The sequence below is a fragment of the Nicotiana tabacum genome, chromosome 22 (genome assembly GCF_000715075.1).
Source record: "Nicotiana tabacum cultivar K326 chromosome 22, ASM71507v2, whole genome shotgun sequence".
Classification (NCBI taxonomy): Eukaryota; Viridiplantae; Streptophyta; class Magnoliopsida; order Solanales; family Solanaceae; genus Nicotiana; species Nicotiana tabacum.
In genome coordinates this window covers 32,759,946-32,779,993 of record NC_134101.1, presented here as the reverse complement: position 1 = coordinate 32,779,993, position 20,048 = coordinate 32,759,946, and the positions used below count along the sequence as shown (strand labels likewise).

The 20,048-nt window shown below is 36.5% G+C and overlaps 3 protein-coding genes and 1 pseudogene across 3 annotated transcripts; 2 read left to right on the top strand and 2 right to left on the bottom strand.

Annotated features, from left to right (window-relative positions):
* The first annotated feature begins 311 nt into the window (after positions 1–311).
* On the top strand, positions 312–2,776 carry LOC107826284 (large ribosomal subunit protein eL15). Its single transcript, XM_016653246.2, has 4 exons — positions 312–451; positions 981–1,147; positions 1,794–1,991; positions 2,318–2,776. The coding sequence occupies exons 1-4, from the start codon at positions 448–450 to the stop codon at positions 2,561–2,563; spliced, it is 615 nt and encodes a 204-aa protein (XP_016508732.1). The 5' UTR covers positions 312–447; the 3' UTR covers positions 2,564–2,776.
* Positions 2,777–3,518: 742 nt separating this feature from the next.
* Positions 3,519–8,593, top strand: LOC107826281 (beta-fructofuranosidase, insoluble isoenzyme CWINV3-like; annotated as a pseudogene).
* Positions 8,594–11,277: 2,684 nt separating this feature from the next.
* On the bottom strand, positions 11,278–15,645 carry LOC107825499 (pentatricopeptide repeat-containing protein At1g56690, mitochondrial-like). The gene is made up of 2 exons (XM_075244567.1): positions 11,624–15,645; positions 11,278–11,429 (listed from the first exon to the last, which is right to left on the bottom strand). Exon 1 carries the CDS (start codon positions 15,313–15,315, stop codon positions 13,201–13,203), a length of 2,115 nt encoding a protein of 704 aa, XP_075100668.1. The 5' UTR covers positions 15,316–15,645; the 3' UTR covers positions 11,278–11,429; positions 11,624–13,200.
* A 3,038-nt stretch (positions 15,646–18,683) lies between these two features.
* LOC142175788 (secreted RxLR effector protein 161-like) lies at positions 18,684–19,097 on the bottom strand. The gene is made up of 2 exons (XM_075242784.1): positions 18,975–19,097; positions 18,684–18,869 (listed from the first exon to the last, which is right to left on the bottom strand). The coding sequence occupies exons 1-2, from the start codon at positions 19,095–19,097 to the stop codon at positions 18,684–18,686; spliced, it is 309 nt and encodes a 102-aa protein (XP_075098885.1).
* Positions 19,098–20,048: the final 951 nt, after the last annotated feature.

The following is a 20,048-nucleotide window of genomic DNA, read 5'->3' as shown; positions in this document are numbered from 1 at the left end:
TTTCCTTGAATTTCCCTCTTCCAAAACTCTTAAATCTCTAATAAATGTTGTCCTAAAGGATGCCTCCATACTACATCTTAGGACTTTAGTACTTTCTAGCTTTCACCTAATTTCCTTTAAATTGTATTGAAGAATACTAGTAACACTTGGCAAACAAGGCCAGTTTGATTGTATCGTATAATTAAAAGTATTTTATTGTTAATATTTCTGCAAATAACATTTCAAGTTGAAGTTTTAAAAAAGAAACAAAAATCATGGCCAAACGGGCCATACAAATCACTTGTCTTCGATGAAATGGGATTTGGGCCAGCTTTTAAAATGGGCCCATGGGCCGAAAGGACTCGCCCAGGAGGGTAATGACAATCCTTTTATAATGCGCTTCACTCAAAAACCCTAGTCGTCATCGCCGAGCAGCTTCAGAGGGAGAGGAGCAACAAAAGTGATTCAATGGGTATGTTCGTCTAAATCTTTCTTCTGTACTGTACTTTTTGCTAAATTGATTCATGTCGAAAATCTAGCTGAATGCGAATAATCTTTTGTTTTCTTTAGTTTTTTCGTTTGGTTTGGAACAGGTTTATACTTTGAAGCATCTATTAATCTTAGACAGTTGTTGCTTTTGTTCTAATGATTTTGTTGGACCTCTGAATTTTCACTATAATTTGCTGGACTGAATAAAGCAGATCTATAATTTGAATCATACACATATACGTACATATATACATATACGCATATGTGTGTATGTACAAACAGATATATACACGCGCAATCGGTTATATATATATTTTTGATAAAAATGTAATTTTATAACAAAAAGAATTCAGGAGATATGTATGTGTAAATATAATTGGTCTTATATTTTACGGTAAAAGTTGGATAGTTAGAGGTTTTTAATGTAACATTGATGGTTTATGGATATTTGTATTTATGGATATCGGTATTGCTGGAATAGAATGTGATGTTTGATTTTGGTGGAAATATAGGGGCTTACACTTATGTGTCAGAGCTATGGAGGAAGAAGCAGTCAGATGTGATGAGGTTCTTGCAAAGGGTGAGGTGCTGGGAGTACCGACAGCTCCCTTCTATTGTGCGTGTCACTAGGCCTACTCGTCCTGACAAGGCACGCCGCTTGGGCTACAAAGCCAAGCAGGTACATTTCTACTGTGTCCTAGTCATTTTCTTGACAATGTGACTTGATAGTAGATGACAGATATTTTAGCCTTTTGCATGTTTTTTGCCCATGAAATAGTGTAGTAGATGCTCAATGGAAAGAAAGTTTGGATTTTTTTTAATCTTCTGTTTAATATTTTCTGATGACTTTATTCTAGTTATGTTTGTCTCTGTGTTGTATCTTTATTCGTTGGTATTGTTTGATACATACTTCTCTGATTGCCAATTTGCTTGTGGAGACAGTCTGACCATTTTATTATCCAGTGAAAATGAAGTTTTTAATTTTTGTTACTGTTCTGTTTAATGTATTTTAATCATTAGGGGGCTATGACTTGAGTTATATTTGTCTCACTGTTGTTTCTTTTTTAATTTCTTGGCTGTGTTCGATGCATATTCTTTGATTGCCGATTTGCTTGTGAAGGCTATGTGCTGTGTTTTCGTTCTCATTTCTGTGTAGTTTCTAGATACAAAGGATAGCAACCCATATTCCTAAATACTCTGTTTCTGTTGCTCTTTTGAGCAGTATTAATGAATAATTCTTTGCTTTTAATCATGTTACTACACTGTGTCATTTTGCATAGTACCGAATTACTTCCAAGTTGTGATTGGGACCATTATCTTTCCAGGGCTATGTGGTCTACCGTGTTCGTGTGAAACGTGGTGGAAGGAAGAGGCCAGTTCCCAAGGGTATTGTGTATGGTAAACCCACCAACCAGGGGGTCACCCAACTGAAGTTCCAGCGCAGCAAGCGCTCTGTTGCTGAGGAGCGTGCCGGTAGGAAATTGGGTGGTCTTAAAGTCCTCAATTCTTACTGGATTAATGAGGTTTGTGTCTGTACTTTTATTAATTTTCTTGTGCTTCTAGTGCTTTTTTTATGTTCTCATATGCTAGAGTGTGAAATTATTGCATTTCTAATTAAGACTAAGAACTGTATTTCTTGATGCACAAACTTTTTAACTTGACGAGCTAAATCCTAAAATAGTTTGCGAGGTGATTGAATTTATTTTTCTAAAATGCAAACATCACTTTGTAATTGGTTCTACTTCAAGAATGAGTTATTTATAGTTTGTTCTTATTGCCTGTTAGACTCTTTGCACACCATGCTTTAATAATGGTAATTAACTCTAATCTTAAACCTTCTTGAATGCAGGATTCTACCTACAAGTACTATGAGGTGATATTGGTTGACGCAGCCCACGCTGCTATTCGCAACGATCCAAGAATCAACTGGATCTGCAACCCAGTGCATAAGCATAGAGAACTTCGTGGTCTCACCTCAGCTGGTAAGAAATACAGGGGACTCCGAGGAAAGGGACATCTTTACCACAAAAATCGCCCTTCAAGAAGAGGAACCTGGAAAAGGAACCAGACTCTGTCTCTCCGCCGTTACCGCTGATCTGCTTGACCTTTTTGAGAGATTGTCGCTTCCTTAGGTTTTTTGCATTATCTGGTTTTAGCCCTTTTATCTTGAGACTAGTTCAGCTCTTTACATTTTTGAACATCTGAATTTGTATTGAAATCTTTTTTCTTGCGGCGAATGGATTGCGTGTGTGACTTTTATTAAACAATATATATGCAAGTAAATTAAGACCCAAGGTTGTTATCTGAATATATTGAAGTGAAATATTGATGGTGCAATATGAAAAGAAGTAGCATACTCGCGTTCAAGTCTACCCAAAATCTGTGGGTGTATAACCTATATCTATACATTGGTGTTATCTACTTAATTATGGTAAACTAATATACATTTTCTCACTTGCTCGATCCTCCTCCTTTGTTGTCCCTCATTAGAGTCGGGGATTCTATATTGCGACATCCTCGGTTGGTACAATGAACCAATTTGTGCATCAAAAGTATGGATTGTAAAGAAAATGATATGCTTTTTCTTGTTATAATCTTGGATTAACTATGTAGAAGCCAAATGTAGATGATCATTTCTACTTAATTTTGGATTAACCAAGTAAGCACTTTGGGCACAAATTTCTCGATCAAACTTGATGAATTGCCATAAAGACAATACTCTGCTCTATATATATTCCGACTAATCCAGAGATGCCAAACGTCCATATATATTGTACAAGTCGAAATAATCTATTACAACTTCTCTGTCTGCATTCAATCATGTACCTAAAAGACACTTAGGTACTGAAGCTACAGGGTGCGGCAATTAGAAAAAAAAAGATGTTAATTTCTAGTGCAGGATTTTGATTTTGATTTAATTTTATTACGAGATGCCGATTAAAGAAGCATGATTGGATATGTGAGACTATGAAAGGCTTACGTAGCAGGTCACCGTTTGGCTAAGATCTTTGACGACAGACTCATAAATCACTAATACTTTAGGTCTTAATTTGACGGAATATAATATTTTGACTTGTGTAAGATATATGGAAGTCTCCTCTTGTTTGCCGTCTTTGGATTAGATGGAATACACAATTTGTAATTAGTTGGGATATATTATTTCGAATTTAGTTGGAATATATTATCTTGACTTGTACAAGAGAGAGTAAGACGGGATAGTGTATTTATACCTTCTTCAGTTGTATGCAACATTTGCACTAACAAAAAAGAAAGTTTCTTGCTTTCAACAAGCCAAGATTCATAGACTGTCTTATATGTTGCTGCTCTTAACTTCAATAATATTAACTGCACCTAGTCAAGGTATTCTCCAGCTTGAAGTTTTCAATATCTTCCTCTCCTCATGGCACAACCTTATAGAACTGCATATCATTTTCAACCTCCCCGGAATTGGATTAACGGTACATTCTTAAACACACTCATCCTTTTTTCCAGATTTGTGATTAATTTTGTGTAATCTAAACTAAACTCTTAATTTTATATTTTTATTTATTTATTTATTATCGATTTCTGTTCGATTGGTGGATCGTGTTGTTGACTTGTAACGCTGATGAACTGGAATACATGTCCTCGGACTTACAGATCCTAATGGTAAGTTTTCTTGTCTTATTTTAGTGGACTTACAATTCTATCATACAAATCTAGCTTTTTCACGTTGCAACATCGTAAATGAAGTAATAATATTAGCAAATACTTTAAAGTTGTCGTTCCAACTCTCTCCTCCAATAATATTGTACTACTTAAAAACTCAAGGGTATGATAAGAAAAAGAAATGGGGATAATTGGATGTAATTTTAGCTCACTAATAAAAATAAGTTGTGGATTCGAAAACAACATCTATGTCTCTGCGTACGCACTATCCCACTTGTGGAATTATACTTGATAAAATTCTGACATTATTTTACAAAATTAAATTTGCAGGACCAGTGATATACAAGGAAATATACCATTTATTTTACCAATACAACCCTGAAAGTCCAACATGGGGAAACTTAGCTTGGGGTCATTCTACTTCAACTGATCTTGTTAACTGGACTGTTCATCCTCCTGCACTTTTCCCTTCAGATTCATATGACATCAATGGTTGTTGGTCAGGTTCTGCTACAATTCTCCAAAACGGCACACCAGCTATACTTTACACTGGTTGTGACTCACAAGATACTCAACTTCAAAATCTAGCCATACCTAAAGATTTATCAGACCCTTATCTTATCGAATGGATTAAATCGGATCATAATCCGATAATGGTACCTAATCCGGGGGAAGAAACTTTGTTTAGGGACCCGAGCACGGCGTGGTTAGGCCCTGACGATGGAATTTGGAGAGTAATCATAGGGAACGAAAGAGAAGACAATGGAACTGCTCTTTTGTACAGAAGTAAAGATTTTATTCACTGGACTGAAGCTGAGCGTCCCCTGCATTGGACAAATGAAACTAGAATGTGGGAATGTCCTGAACTTTTCCCTGTATTAGTGGACGGTACTGAAAATGGAGTTGACACTTCAGTGTTTTTTCAAGGGGTTAAATATGTATTTAAGATTAGTGTGGCTGGTACTGGTGTTGATTATTATACTATTGGAACTTATGACCATATGTATATATTCCAGATGAAGGATTTGTAGACAATATTGAATCAGGATTAAGATTGGATTATGGAAGGTTTTATGCTTCCAAATCTTTCTTTGACAGTGCTAAAAACAGGAGGATTTTCATTGCTTGGGTTAATGAGTCTACAAGTAGGGAAATTGACATAATCAAAGGATGGTCTGGTCTTCAGGTAATTAATTACTTTGATGCCTTTCTTGTATATGGCACAATACTCAAATATCTTATGAAAAACAATAATATACCTAGTGTATTCTCACAAGTGGGTCGGGAGGTAGTACTCCTACCTTGTAAAAGTAGGAATGTTGTTTTCGGTAGAACCTCGACTCAATAAAAGCAAAATCACACAACAGTTATGACAAACAACTAAGGAAAGAGAAATAGTAACAACAACCATAAAAAATATAATCGAAGCAAAGGAAACATCAGGTAATAATAACGATCTAAAAATAGGGACACACGAGGCTAACACTAGTACTACAACTAAGAAAAAAAAATACAGGTTTGGAAAAGAAATACACTAGACTACTTACTAAGCTACTACCTTATCCTCAAACTCCATACCCTCATATCAAGGGTCATATTCTTTTTAAGCTGAAGATGTGCTATGCCCTGCCCGATCACCTCTCCCCGATACTTCTTCGGCCTCCCTCAATCCAATGAAGTTATAATTATAATCATTGTTTTACAGACGTTTCCTAGGAAAATTTGGCTCGATAAATCTGGAAAGCAATTGGTTCAATGGCCAGTGGAAGAAATTGAAACGCTAAGGACAAACCAAGTTATATTACCAGCTACAACATTAAAAGCAGGTTCAAAAAGTGAAATTTTTGGTGTCACTGGTGCACAGGTATAATTCTTTAAATGTATATAAGCGGCCTTTCTATATTTTGCACAATGATATAAGTATGTTGGTTCTATATATCTACTTATTATTGTTTCAGGCGGATGTAGAAATCTCCTTCTCAATCCCAATCGCAACGCTTGAGCAAGCAGAGGTTCTGGACTCAAGTTGGAGTAATTCACAAGAGCTATGTCGCCAAAATGCTTCATCAGCAAACAGTACTGGTGTAGGACCTTTTGGGTTGCTAGTATTGGCCTCAAATAACATTGAAGAATATACTGCAGTGTTCTTTAGAATTTTCAAAAAGAATGACACGTTTGTTGTGCTAATGGGTTGTGATCAGAAAAAGGTATATATCTCCTCAACTCCTCCTTTAATTTTCTCCCTTTTAGGATGGGGTACATGATCTGCTGCATACAAAAATCACTAGTCTTTAGGCTTATTTGCAGCTGGTGGTGGCAAAATGGATTAAAAAAAACAGTTATCCACCCGTATTATCCATTAAAAAATGGGTTGTATAATGAACTTTTTAAAAACGGGTCAAATATGGATAAGAACTATATTATCCGCTTAGAAAATGGATAACCAATGGATAACTAATGAGTTTAACTTTTACATTTATAAAGACTTAAATTAGGGGTTCCTCAAGTTTGGGAGACTAGAAATTCTCCCAAAAGTGATCATATTCAAGAAGCCATGGATAATATAAATATTCACATGATCCACTGGTTTTCAATCCATATTATATATAGGGCGGGCGGATAATTCATACGTTTTAACCCCGCTTATATCTGACCCGACCCGCCCGTTTGCCACCTCTATTTGCAGGATATAAATGCTTTTGAAAATTTAGCTTCCAAATAAACTTTCCTAGTTTCACTAGTCAATACTACTTGATGGAATATGACAAGTTTGAAAGTGTTTGTCTGCATTTACTGCTTAACCTAAAAGAGTTTAAAATTTTCATTATGAATTTTTCAAATGCAGGTCAGTTGAGGGTCTTGACTACGACACAAGCAAATTTGGAGCCTTTTTGGATGTTGATCCTGTTACGGAAAAATTGTCATTGAGGACTTTGGTAAGTTTCACTATCAAAACAATGCAAATCTCCTATTGAATAATGCAATATATTAAGAGCTCCAAATATTATGTGTGATTGTTGAGAGGCATGCCATAGGTTATGTGAATTTCCTATTTATAATCTGGTGATTTCTATCATAGATTTCACATGAGAACTGAAATCCAAAACGATCTATTACTTCTTGACTATAGTTCGTTTGGTACGACGGAAAATATTTTTCAATTTTTTCATGTTTGGTTGGATTAAAAGTTTTGGAAAATATTTTTCAAAACTCTTTTTCAACCTTCTCCACCCATCCCCACCCCAAACTACCCCTACCCACTCACCCCAATCACCTACCCCCACCACACCACACCTACCCCAACCTCGCCCGCCACTCACCCTAAATAGAACTATTAGTAAGAGTACTTTTTTTTCCCATGTTGTAGATAGAGCACTTTTTTTTTATTTCAACAAAATGAGTACATTCTTTTTATGATATAGTAAACGTATTTTCTTTCATTTCAACAAAACGAATACTTTTTTTTCATGATGTAGAGAAAATATTTTCTTTTATTTCAACAAACTAAGTATTTTCTTTTTCTGATGTAGAAAAATATTTTCTTTCATTTTAACAAAACAAGTACTTTCTTTTCATGATGTTGGAAAAATATTTTCTTTCATTCAACAAAATGAGTAATTTCTTTTCATGCAAGAAATGATACTTTTTTTTTCAACAAAATAAAATATTTTCTTTTTAGTTATCGAACTCAAATTTCAACGTTGTTCTTGTATGAAAAAGTAAAGTAGCATATTAGTTCCTTTGGGTATGTGTGATTTTTGAAAAGAATAATTAAATTCTTGAAGAAAATAGAGTCCGGGTAGAGCGCAGGAAACAGGAGAATTTTGGGAAAAGTGGGTTGAAAAGAATAGCATAAAAAATTATTTTCTTAAAAAACTTTTAGACTCTCAAACTAAACACTAGAAAATATATTTTTTGGAAAAAGTTTTTCACTAACCAACCAAACAAGGGAAAATAAGTAATAAAACCATTTGTTTGCCAGAGGAAAACATTTTCTTGGTACCAAACATTCCACAAGATGTTAGTTTTTGTAACTTGAGCTTAATCTAATTATATGCTTTTTCTTGTTCTTTTTTTAACAGATAGATCATTCCATAGTAGAAAGCTTTGGTGGAGGGGGAAAAGCTTGCATTACAACCAGAGCTTATCCTACTTTGGCTATCAATGATAGTGCCCATATATTTGTTTTCAACAATGGATCCCAAGATGTTGAAATCTCCAGTTTGAGTGCTTGGAATCTAAACCAAGCTCAGATCAACTGAACCGAACGACGAATCATTAACCAATAATTTTATAAGAGATGATCGTTTTCTTCTTAATATTCTTGATCACCAAAAGATTTGGAGGTACGAATAAAGAAAAAAAAAAGGAACATTGAATTTGCCTTTTTATTTTAAGATCAAGTCAGCTTTTGGGAATAGGTGTAAATTTTGCATGAGTTTTCTTATATCTCATAAATTTGGTCGTTGAACACCTGCGTTTTACGTGTTATCTTGTGTCAATTGTTACAAAATTAACTAATAAACCTTTTAATCTACATACATAATAATATCTGTACTAGAGTAATAAAGTAGAAATCAAAGTACCAAAGAGTTACTGCTAGTCGTTTGAACAAAGAAGATCTTAAGAACACTGATGTTATTTTACTGGCCAACTACTTGAATTAGAGATTATTGGATATCATGTAAATGCAAATTAAGATGAAAAAGTGAATAAGGCTACTTAGATATATTATTTAAAATTACATTGTTTTAATTCTATGAGGTACAATAATGTTATCTGATATGATTGGATTATTCAAATCAAAGTGATTAACTTTTTGAAAAGGGAACAACATGAGCTGGCAATAGATATTTATTCTTTTAAACAATAATACAGAGAACCAAATAATTTTGCAATTAATAAGAGTAATTAACTTTGTGATAACCAATAGAGTTGTCCAAAATAACATGTTATAATTTTTAAAACGAGTAAATTAATATACATAAAAGGGAAAATTTTGTACTCAAACATTTAATTTAATTACCTAATTAATGACGAAAAGAATAAATAAACTGATGAAGGTAGCCAATGCATCTGGATATGGATTATTCTTGGATTTAGCTTTCAGATGTATTATTTGTGAAATGATTCTTCCTTATCCTAATAACATTGATAAAATCCATATTGTAAAATATTGTTAATAATTTCCGATCAAGATTTTTTATCAGTCTTGTAAAACCCAAATCGAAAGAATATGGGTAGGCAATCTTTAATGTTCAACGAAAAATTATCTTAAATGTGAATATGTTGACTGTCTTGTTTCGAGATGTACAACTCATCAGCGCCTCAACTTCTATATTGTGGTGAGTTGCTTCATTTTGATTAGTTAGCTACATTTAATAAGAAATTCCGTATCCACAATACTGGTTTTTTAATTTCTCTCTTTCAAAAAGCCAAAGATCCTTGTGAATTATAGGTTAGAATATTGTCATAACGATATTTAATACAAATATTATTTGGTAACCGAGTCAGACTAGACGATATACATATCCAATAAAGCAATAGTTTATCATGATAGCAACTACTAATCCTCAAGAGAATTATGAACAAAGACGTGATACTTTAACCACTCCATTAAAACCAATGTAATATTGCCAATTAATTCCAGCTCCATTTCTCCCCACTTTACACTTTACACTTTACACCCTCAAGTGGACAACATTCAGTTTCAAGTTGGGGGGGAAATGACAGAAAAGTGAAAAGTAAGTTTTACAGAAAAACAGAAGAAGAGCATACTTCTAACTAAACATGGCATTCAATGGGGTATTAGTGGTGTCAGTAGCAAAGTTTTCAGCACAGATTTGGCAATTTTTGGCGTGTTTGCAAGATCCAATAAGCAGCCAACAACTGTTAGATCTTGTTATCTGTTTCCCTCTTCAACGGATTGGTCTCTGTGTTTGGACTTTCCTCTGTTTCCCTCATAACATTTATTCCTACCAACGTTATTCTTACGCTACTTCTTCTACTTCATCATCTCATCATCAAGATTCTGATAATTCCTCTATTTCTTCTTCTTTAAATCTGGGACAGAATTGGGTTGATTTCGACTTGATAATCTGATCTCCCTGTAACTACTCATCACCCATCTACCCAAATTTTATTTTCTGAATGTATATAGTCAATTTGAGTTGACCCTTTTTTTTTTGTATTCCTTTTCTTTTCCAAAAAGGAAGCTTTGGAGCAACGGTAAAATTATGGTAAAATTGTGTTTGTGTTACTTATATGTCACGAGTTCGAGTCGTAAAATCAGCCATTGATGCTTGCATCAGGGTAGACTGCCTACATCGTACCTTGGGGTACGGTTTTTGCCCGGACCTGTGTGAATAGCTACCCTTTATTCTTTTTCTTTCCCCCTCGACACGCATGATTGATTCAGCTGTCTGTTCATTAGTAATGGTGGTGAAATTGCTTCTGTTTCTATAGCAACTGATGTCTTATGTTAAGGTGGTTGATGTTGGATCCATGCGGATGATGAGACTTTGAATTATGGGTGTTCCAAGAATTATTGAGCTTTCCTTCTTATTACTAAAGTCTGAATATTTTGTGGTTCTTGAGCTTGTATTCAGGATTTTAAGACAATTTTCATTGAGCTAGAGTTGGAGGTGATTTTTTTGGATCCTTGTACAGTCAAAAAGAAAGAGTAAACCATCAGCAGTATGTTTATGGTAAAATTTACAGATTACGGTTGCAGCTGCCTAACTTAAGGGCTGGCTTCCAGTAGTACAACACTTATGTGATCCATTGGTGTCATCATTTGCATAACTTTCCTGTTACGATTGCCACTTCTTATTAGCATTTGGTACCAGTTGTTTGTTGTCTCTGTCCATCAGTTCGATACTGCGTGCAGTATGCAGAATTTTATCTTATTGGCAAAAGAGCATAGAGAAATTTAAGAACTCATGTGCACATTTATTTGGTCACCTTTGGGTTGTTGTCTCTCTAGCAAAGTTGTTGGAATTCAGGAGTCGTTTCTCCTTAAAATAAATCATGCTCTGGTTCTCAGCAGATATACGGATACATACTATTATGCATTCAGGCGACATCCAAAACATGCATAATATAAAGCAGTGGCGGACCCGGGATTTTGTGCAAGCGGGTTCAATCTTAGAAGTACATAACTTTAGTCGTAAAATAGAAGTTGTCAAGTGGGTTCAAATAAAATATTTATACAAAATTTACGCAGCTTTAATCCTAATTTATATATATACACAGTATTATTTTTTGATGAAGCAGGTTCAGTTGAACCCGCTTGCCACCACGTGCGTCCGCCACTGATAGAAAGACAAAGAAATGAGCAAAATATTAGTTTCAATTGACATGGAGCAGAACGATTTATAGTAGACATGAATAACACAAGAAAAGATAGAAAGAGCAGGTACCAAAAAATGAAAGAGAAACCAATACATGCAACAGAGAAAATGACTTCAAGGACTAATAAATGGTAAAACAGACTGATGGTGCTTACCGCAGCATAACTGATATCCTCTTCTCTGTAAGTCGTCTTGCGTCAAACAGGCACCATGAGTAGTAATCCATAAAAACAAGCAACTTTTGTCGGAACTCTTCTTTCCAAATAATTTTCCAAGGACAGTGAGTTACTGCAACTCCTCTGTTGAAGCAAAATTTTCTAACAGGAGTTAACTGAGAATCTGCTATTCGTGCAGCCTGTCCAAACAACGCGGTCTTGTTCACCTCCATATTTACTGCTTCCAGTTTCTGCAACGCGGATTATATTAACCCTTTTTATTTCCAGTGACCGAAACTTCTTCTATCCATCTCCAGTGTAACATCGAGATTGTTGTGAATCTTGAAGATGGCTATATAGTAAAGGTCAAGGAACAGCTCTTTCAAAATAGACCTTTCCAGCTATTTATCTGACCATAATCTGATCTTCCTGCCATTGCGCTCCTTCAGTTATCTTTTTCTTATAAAGTCCCACCTCTAATTGGTTTCCATAGTGCAACTACATATGAAGTAGTCACTGGTTTAGTGCACCAGTTATCAGTTTTGCTGTATTGCACTGTTCTCACATTCTTCCAAAATTCAACCCTGCTCATTGTACCTCCTACACTATTCGGGAACAAACTTTCGTTGAGCATTTCAGATTTTTGATTCCCATACCTCATAGTATTTCTTTTTGTCTTAGTCACTATGGGCCATCTGACTCGATGCATTTCTTTCTTCTCAGAATTTCATTACCATAGAAAGTCAGGTTTTATTTTATTCAATCCCTTTTCAACATTTGCACGAACGTGCAGTAAAGACATCAAGTAGGGACACCATACAAAACACTACTGATTAGTATAGTCTTCCTTCCAAAGAAAGGTACAGCTTCTTTCTTGGAGCAAATCTGTTTTTACATCTGTCAATGACACTTTGCCAAGTGCCAGATTCTTTGTGTTTTGCTCCCAGATGTAGCCCAAGATAATCGGTGGGGTTTCCACCTTGATAATCGGTGGGGTTTCCACCTTGCAACCGAATATCACAGCCAAGTCTTCTACTATATGATCAGCATTCACTGACGATATAACATGATATAAACTTAAAGCTGCTTCGTCTGCTGAAAGGCAAAACAGTTCCCTAGCAATGGCACTGTTTGAATCTTTTTTCAGAATACGCAATCCATTAGAAGGGTAAAGCAGGATATCCATAGCTTCGAGGGGGAAGCACCTGATTAAAGCAGAAGCAAGTTTTTTAATCAACAATTGCAATAATGGGTGATCTGGCTTAATGCAGAGCATTGTTTAGCATGAGGTTAGATATTAGCTCCGTCCTAATCTTTGCATTCTTTTATATTCACAAATGTCTTTGTTTGAGTAGACAACACAATCCTCTATACTTGTTCGACAAACTCAGCATACACCATATCTCCAATAATTTGAGATGAAATGCTCGCACTAGTGGGTTTTATGATACTCCTCCATAATCTATTCGAAGCGAATGCATACAGTTGGCTGCTAAATGAGTGCATAGTCACCATTTACCACAACACACAACACCAAAGCTGTTTGTAATGAATTATGCATACAAGTAATCAAGCAGTCACCAATAATCCCTACATGAACATACCCCATCCTTAAAATGGTGAAATCTGTTGGCATCTCTCAGAATTATCTCTCGTCCTGTGACTTTAGATATTAATTTAATAGCAGAATGACAATCACCACAAACCCGAAGATTTTTCATTACTCGTATAGGCATACCTTCAGGCAATTTCAGAAGTCCATAGGCCACAGCTAGTTTCTCACTGTGATAATTCAAGCTATGCATCTTCTCTTCTTCATCCACATCATGCAGAGCAAAGCTTCCATCAGGACAATATCCAGCTTCTCTTAACATAGGGCGCAACTTTTCTAACATTTTGATGATCGATTCATGCTCGGGATGGGGTGTGCTCTGTCCACCGGTGAACATATGCACCTTCTTGTCTACCTCAAGCCAACTACAACCAGGTGATTTAACCACTTCCCTAGACTGCATTGACTTCCTAAGCAAAGCAACATCAGCCCACTTACCTTTGGATGCATAAATATTAGAAAGTAGGACATAGGGCCCAGAATTTTGGGGTTCAAGCTGTAAAAGTTTCTTTGCAGCAACTTCCGCCAAGTCTAGGTTCATATGCATCCTACATGCACCCATCAAAGAACCCCAAACAATTGCATCTGCTTCTACAGTCATTTTGTTGATCAGATCCATTGCCTCATTCAACCGGCCAGCTCGACCAAGCATGTCTACCATGCAAGCATAATGTGCAGTTGCTGGCTCCATCTGATATTTTGAATTCATGGACTCGAAGATGCCTTGTCCTTCTTTCACTTTCCCAGTGTAGCTGCATGCAGATAGAACTCCAACAAAGGTAACCTCGTCTGGGGTAATACCTAAAGAACACATTTCTCTGAACACTTCTAGAGCTTCATCTCCTAAACCATGTTGAGCATAACCTGTTATAATGGAATTCCACATGACCACATCTTTAGGAGAAAATCTGTCAAATATTATTTTTGCCTTGACGAAATCACCGCATTTAATGTACATTGTGATTAATACAGACGAGACATACACATCATCATCACAGTCAGTTCTGATTAACTTTGCATGTATCTCTCTACCATAATCAAGACTTGCAAGACTAGCACAAATTGAAAGCATGCTTATCAAGGAAGGGAAATTTGGCCGAAATCCTTCTACTTGCATTCGTTGAAACAAATCCAGCGCCTCTAACTCATACCCTTTCCTTTCGTACACCTTGATCATTGCACTCCATGTTGCATCATCCTTCTCCTTCAAATGATCAAACACCATCCTTACTTTAGCAACCTCCCCATTCTGTCCAATTCCAAGTATTATGGCGTTACAAGCAGGAGTGGTTTTTACAGGCATTACTTCGAAAAGCTTCCACGCCTCTTCAAATCTACCATATTGCACATTGCTTATTACAATTGCAGTCCATGAGATCTCATTCTTATCAGGCATGACTTCAAATAGTTTTCTAGCAATATCCAGTTTACCATTTTGGGCATATCCTGATACCATGGCAGTCCAAGAAACGACATTCTTTTGTGGCATGTCATCAAAGAGGTCGCGAGCCTCTTCCAACCTGGCTTCCTGACAATATCCACATATCATATTAGTCCTTGCAACTATATCCTTTACTGGCATCATGTCGTAAAGCCTTCTAGCCTCATCAATTCTCCCTTCTTGAATCAACCCGCCTAACATCACAGTCCATGACACAACATTCTTTTCAGGCATTTGCCAAAACAGAGTTTCCGCCTCCTCAACCAATCCCTTCTCAACATACCCTCTGACCATAGCAGTCCAGGAAATGACATTTCTCTGGGGCATTTTGTCAAACACCTTTCTTGCTTCCTTCACCATCCCATTCTTTACATAACCTGAGATTAACCCATTCCAGGAAACAATGTTTCTCTCAGGCATTTGATCAAAAAGACGCTGGCCTTCATAGGGTTGCTGATTTTGGAAATATCCAGCGACTATAGAGTTCCAAGAAGTTACAGTTTTGACGGACATTTCGTCGAACACCCTTCGGGCATTCTGAATTTGGCCCAATCGAGCTAAATGAGAAATCTGAGAATTCGCAGCAATTGCGCGAGTGTAATAGTATTTCCGACATTGAACAAAGAATAAGCGGTGCATCAATGAGAAAAGTACTCCCGCGGTAGAACTACTTCTCTTCGGATATGAACCAACGCTTTGTTGGAGTCTTTGCGAGCAGAAAAGGAAGAGAAGTGTAGTATCTGAAAAATTGGCTCTGTTATTTTCATTCAGATAATAATTTATTTCGTTTGTCCATTTATACTTGGTGTATATTTTACCATTGTTCTAATTAAATTTACTTCTACTAACCATTTCATTAAGTAAAATATTAGTTACATCAGAAAATAAGGTCGTCGTTTGAGTTGCTCAAACGTCCCTTACCCCGGTCCTCATAACGTGTTACAAAACTTTTATTGTACCAAGGTATCACGATTTCGTGCCATACTGAGTTATTTCAGTTTGTAATTCAAATGCTTGACCATATTTTGTGGATGTTGAGCTTCATAGGATTCGAAACAAGTTATTATATGGATATCTTGTACTCCTCTATTACTACAAGTTTGTCCACATTTACTAGAGGGATTCTATATTATAATGTGGAGTTTTATTTGGAAAGCTTATCGTTAGTTCAAAAAAGAGTCTTCACAATGAAAGGGCAATGGTTTGACTAAAAAAGACTAGGGTCTCTTATATTGGGGAAATATAACATCTCTTTGTCGCCTCCTAGAGTTGCAGTGGGATGAATAAAATTCCCCACCTTAACCAAAAATCTTGACAAATATAATAAATACGAATCCGTTATATGTGATTTATACATCGCATTCGGAATATGTGACTTATGAATTGCATTCGAAATATGTTACTTATAGCTTATAAATCGCAGTCAGAATATACGACTTATACAAATTTATTTGTTATCCAGCCTAACTCTAACCTCTATGTTGGAAAAAGATGAAGTAATGGATTTTAAAAAAAATTCTATGATTCCCCTAATCAAAAAGTTAATTCTTAGGCAACAACAACAACAACAACCTAGTAAAATTTCACTAATGGGGTCTGGGGAGGGTAGTGTGTACGCAGACCTTACCCCTACCCCGAAGGAGTAGAGAGGCTGTTTTCGAAACACCCTCAGCTCAAGAAAACAAAAAGACAAAAGGAGACAATATTAGTATCACCACAACAATCATAGAAAAAATAAGAACACCATGAAATCCAGAAGAAAGATGCAAAGCAAAAACGATAGCTAGTAAATAGGTCCTGCACTGAAAAGCGAAATAGTAAGACACAATATTGTCACTAGCTATCTTAGACAAAAACCCTGCTTGGCTAGTCCCACAATGGTACGAAGTAAGGCAAGACTCAACTACCTCATAACCTACAACCCTAATACTCGACCTCCACATCTTCCTATTAAGTGTCATGTCCTCGGAAATCTGGAGCCTCGCCATATCCTGCCTGATCACCTCTCCCCAATATTTCTTAGGCCGCCCTCTACCTCTTCTCGTGCCCTCTACAACCAGCCGCTCACACCTCCGTACCGGAGCATCTGGGCTTCTCCTCTGAACATGTCCGAACCATCTAAGCCTCACTTCCCGCATCTTGTCATCAATGGGAGCTACGTGCACCTTCTCCCGAATATCATCATTCCTAATCTTATCTATCCTAGTGTGTCCGCACATCTACCTCAACATCCTCATTTCTGCTACTTTCATCTTCTGGATATGTGAGTTCTTAACGGGCCAACACTCAGCCCCATACATCATGGCCCGCTTTATAGAACTTACCTTTGAGTATCGATGGCACTCTCTTGTCACACAGGACTCCAGATGCAAACCTCCACTTCATCCATCCTACCCCAATACAGTGTGTGACATCCTCGTCGATCTCTCCTCTCCCCTGGATAATCAAACCAAGGTACTTGAAGCTGCCTCTACTCGGGATGACCTGTGATTCAAGCCTCACATCCACGCCCACTTCCACTGGCTCAGCGCTGAACTTATACTCCAGGTATTCCGTCTTCATCCTGCTCAGCTTGAAACCCTTAGACTCAAGAGCCTGTCTCAAAACCTCCAGCCTCTCGTTAATACCGGCTCGCGACTCATCAATTAGATATATGTCATCAGCGAATAGCATGCACCATGGCACCTCCCCTTGAATATGGCGAGTAGCATGCACCATAGCATGCACCATGACACCTCCCCTTGAATATTCCCATGCACCATGGCACCTCCCCTTTAATTCTTAGGCAGTTTTATTTATTTATTTAATATTTTCATCACTCATTTATATGCGGATACAGTTCTTTCAAATTATTAGATGTGGCAGACCAACATGGACCTATTTAGTTTATCACTTGGTCTGTGTTTTCAAATGGTACATTACCTGTTATCCTCCTCTATCTGTACCTTGACCTGAATATCTCTTGAAATTAGTTAATAAGAGAACACAAATAACTATGTTTTGGAAGCTTGCAAATAACTGTCCGAAAAGAAAAACACAAAAGTGACAAAATGACAGTGCACAGGGCAAATAAACAATCGGTTGGGGGTATAGCTGGCTTAAAGGGAGTGCACCAGTGTGGCCTGAGAGTAGATGAGCGTGGAACAATATGAATATACCCAAACATAGCCTAATCTTATGGTTAGCTCTGCACATGATGTTGTTGAAGCCGAATATATAGAGAGAGTGATTAAATCATAATTACTACGTTTAAATGTAGCTAACAAATAGTAAATGAGACAATAATAAAAAGAACACCAGAAATTAACGAGATTCGGCAAAATTTAATTTTTGCCTAGTCCTCGAACACAATCAACTCAAACTTTATTTCACTCCAAAAATACAAGTGAAATACTACAAGAGAGAAAGAAGATTCTAATGCCTTACGAGATAAGAAGGCAAGTGAGAGATATTTACAAATGAACAAAACTCTTGCTATTTATAGAAGAGAAATGGCCTTAATAATGTCATACATGGCATCACATTAAGTGTGATAATGCAATATAAATGCATGAAAAAATGCATCTACCAATTTTTTCCTAAAAGGAGGCTTCCAAATGTTCACACTAGTTCACATTAATCTTGTCAAATTCAACAAATCTCCACCTTGGCAAGATTCCACTCGTTCAATTTTCTCTCACTGATAAATTTTGATTGTATTTTCAACTTTAATCTTCAAAGTTCAGTAATGTTGATCAAGTTCAAACAATGTTGAAACTTGATTGCAGTCATTACTTTTGTTAGTATATCGGCAGGGTTGTTTGTAGTCCAAATTTTCTGCACCGTGACTCCACCTTCTTCTATAATATCTCGTACAAAGTGATATCGAACATAAATATACTTCGTCCTTGCATGATAAACTTGGTTCTTTGCTAATTGGATAACACCTTAACTATCACAAATTAGTGTGATGCTTTCTTGAGCAATACGAAGCTCTCTAAGCAACCCTTGAAGTCAAATTGCCTCCTTTACAGCCTCCTAATTGCCATGTACTGTGTCTCAATAGTAGACAAAACAACCATTGACTGCAAACTAGACTTCCAACTAACCGGTGCATTTGTAAAAGTGAAAACATAACCAGTAGTTGATCTACGCTTGTCCAAATCACCCGCATAATCTGAGTCACAATATCCAACCAGATACTGACTATCTTCCTGCTAAAAAATCAATCCAACATCTACAATATTATGAATATACCATAGAATCCATTTCACAGCTTGCCAATGCTCCTTTCCTAGATCATGCATATACCTGCTTACAACTTTGATATCATGTGAAATATCAGGTCTTGTGCAAACTATTGCATACATCAAGATACCAATGGCATTCACATATGGTACTCTTGACATATACTCTCGTTCAACTTTATTTTTTGGCGACATAGCAACACTAAGCTTAAGAGTTTCAATTGGGTTTACTCTTAAGTGGGGGAGCATCAGAACAGAAAAGATTCACCTTAAAGGTAATGGTTTGAGAAATAAGATATTTTATTTACTAGAGTCAAGATGAAGATAAAACCTTTGGTAACTTCATGATGGAATGAGTACAATTACCATAAAGTATTTGTAGAGAATCAAAGACTCATTACAAGTAATAGTTTCTACATCAGGGATGCTAAAAGTTATGTATGATAGTCAAAGATTTAATGGGCAACTCGAATGTATTCCTATAACTTTGGGGACATGTGCGATTTGAATTAATTTTAAGTATTGGCGGAGAAAAAGGAAGTACTTTGAATTATACGTGGGATTAAGTGAAATAAGAGGGTATTTTAATATGTGCACACTTAGCACGAGATAAAATAGAAAAGGATAATGTAATGTGCATTTTTGAATGAGAAGAGACTCTTCTATACAAAAATATAGTGTGCCAGTAAAGGACATGGGTTCAAAGAATAGCACTAATATTAAAAGAGTGCAAGTACCATCGTGATAACGATGACTCTCGACTGTTGAAAGCTTACGGGCTACGGTAACATGTCTATGTGAAATGACCCGGCCAATTATTTTGAGTGTATTAGCCCCGATCCCCTATTTACTGCTTTTCCCGTATCTTTTTCTGCTTATGTGACTTGCCGGGAGGTTTTATTTGTAGTTTCGGAGTGATTTGGGATACTTAGTCCCTAAAGCTGAAGCTTAAGTTCTAGGATTTTGACCGTAGTTAGAACTGTGAGAAGACGACTACGGAATGGAGCTTCGTCAGTTTCGTTAGCTCCGTTAGGTGATTTTGGACTTAGGAGCGTGTCCAGATTGTGAATTGGAGGTCTGTAACTGAATTAGACTTGAAATGGCAAAAGTTGAATTTTTGGGAAGTTTGTCCGGAAGTGAACTTTT

What these genes read in the sequence shown, in the direction of transcription:
- LOC107825499 (XM_075244567.1), bottom strand. Translation starts at nt 15,315, where the DNA reads ATGCACCGCTTATTCTTTGTTCAATGTCGGAAATACTATTACACTCGC.
- LOC107826284 (XM_016653246.2), top strand. An exon ending in TGGGCTACAAAGCCAAGCAG is followed by an intron (nt 1,148 to 1,793) that starts GTACATTTCTAC and finishes TTATCTTTCCAG; the next exon opens with GGCTATGTGGTCTACCGTGT. An exon ending in ATTCTTACTGGATTAATGAG is followed by an intron (nt 1,992 to 2,317) that starts GTTTGTGTCTGT and finishes TCTTGAATGCAG; the next exon opens with GATTCTACCTACAAGTACTA.
- LOC142175788 (XM_075242784.1), bottom strand. Translation starts at nt 19,097, where the DNA reads ATGTCGCCAAAAAATAAAGTTGAACGAGAGTATATGTCAAGAGTACCA. An exon ending in TTTCACATGATATCAAAGTT is followed by an intron (nt 18,870 to 18,974) that starts GTAAGCAGGTAT and finishes ATTTTTTAGCAG; the next exon opens with GAAGATAGTCAGTATCTGGT.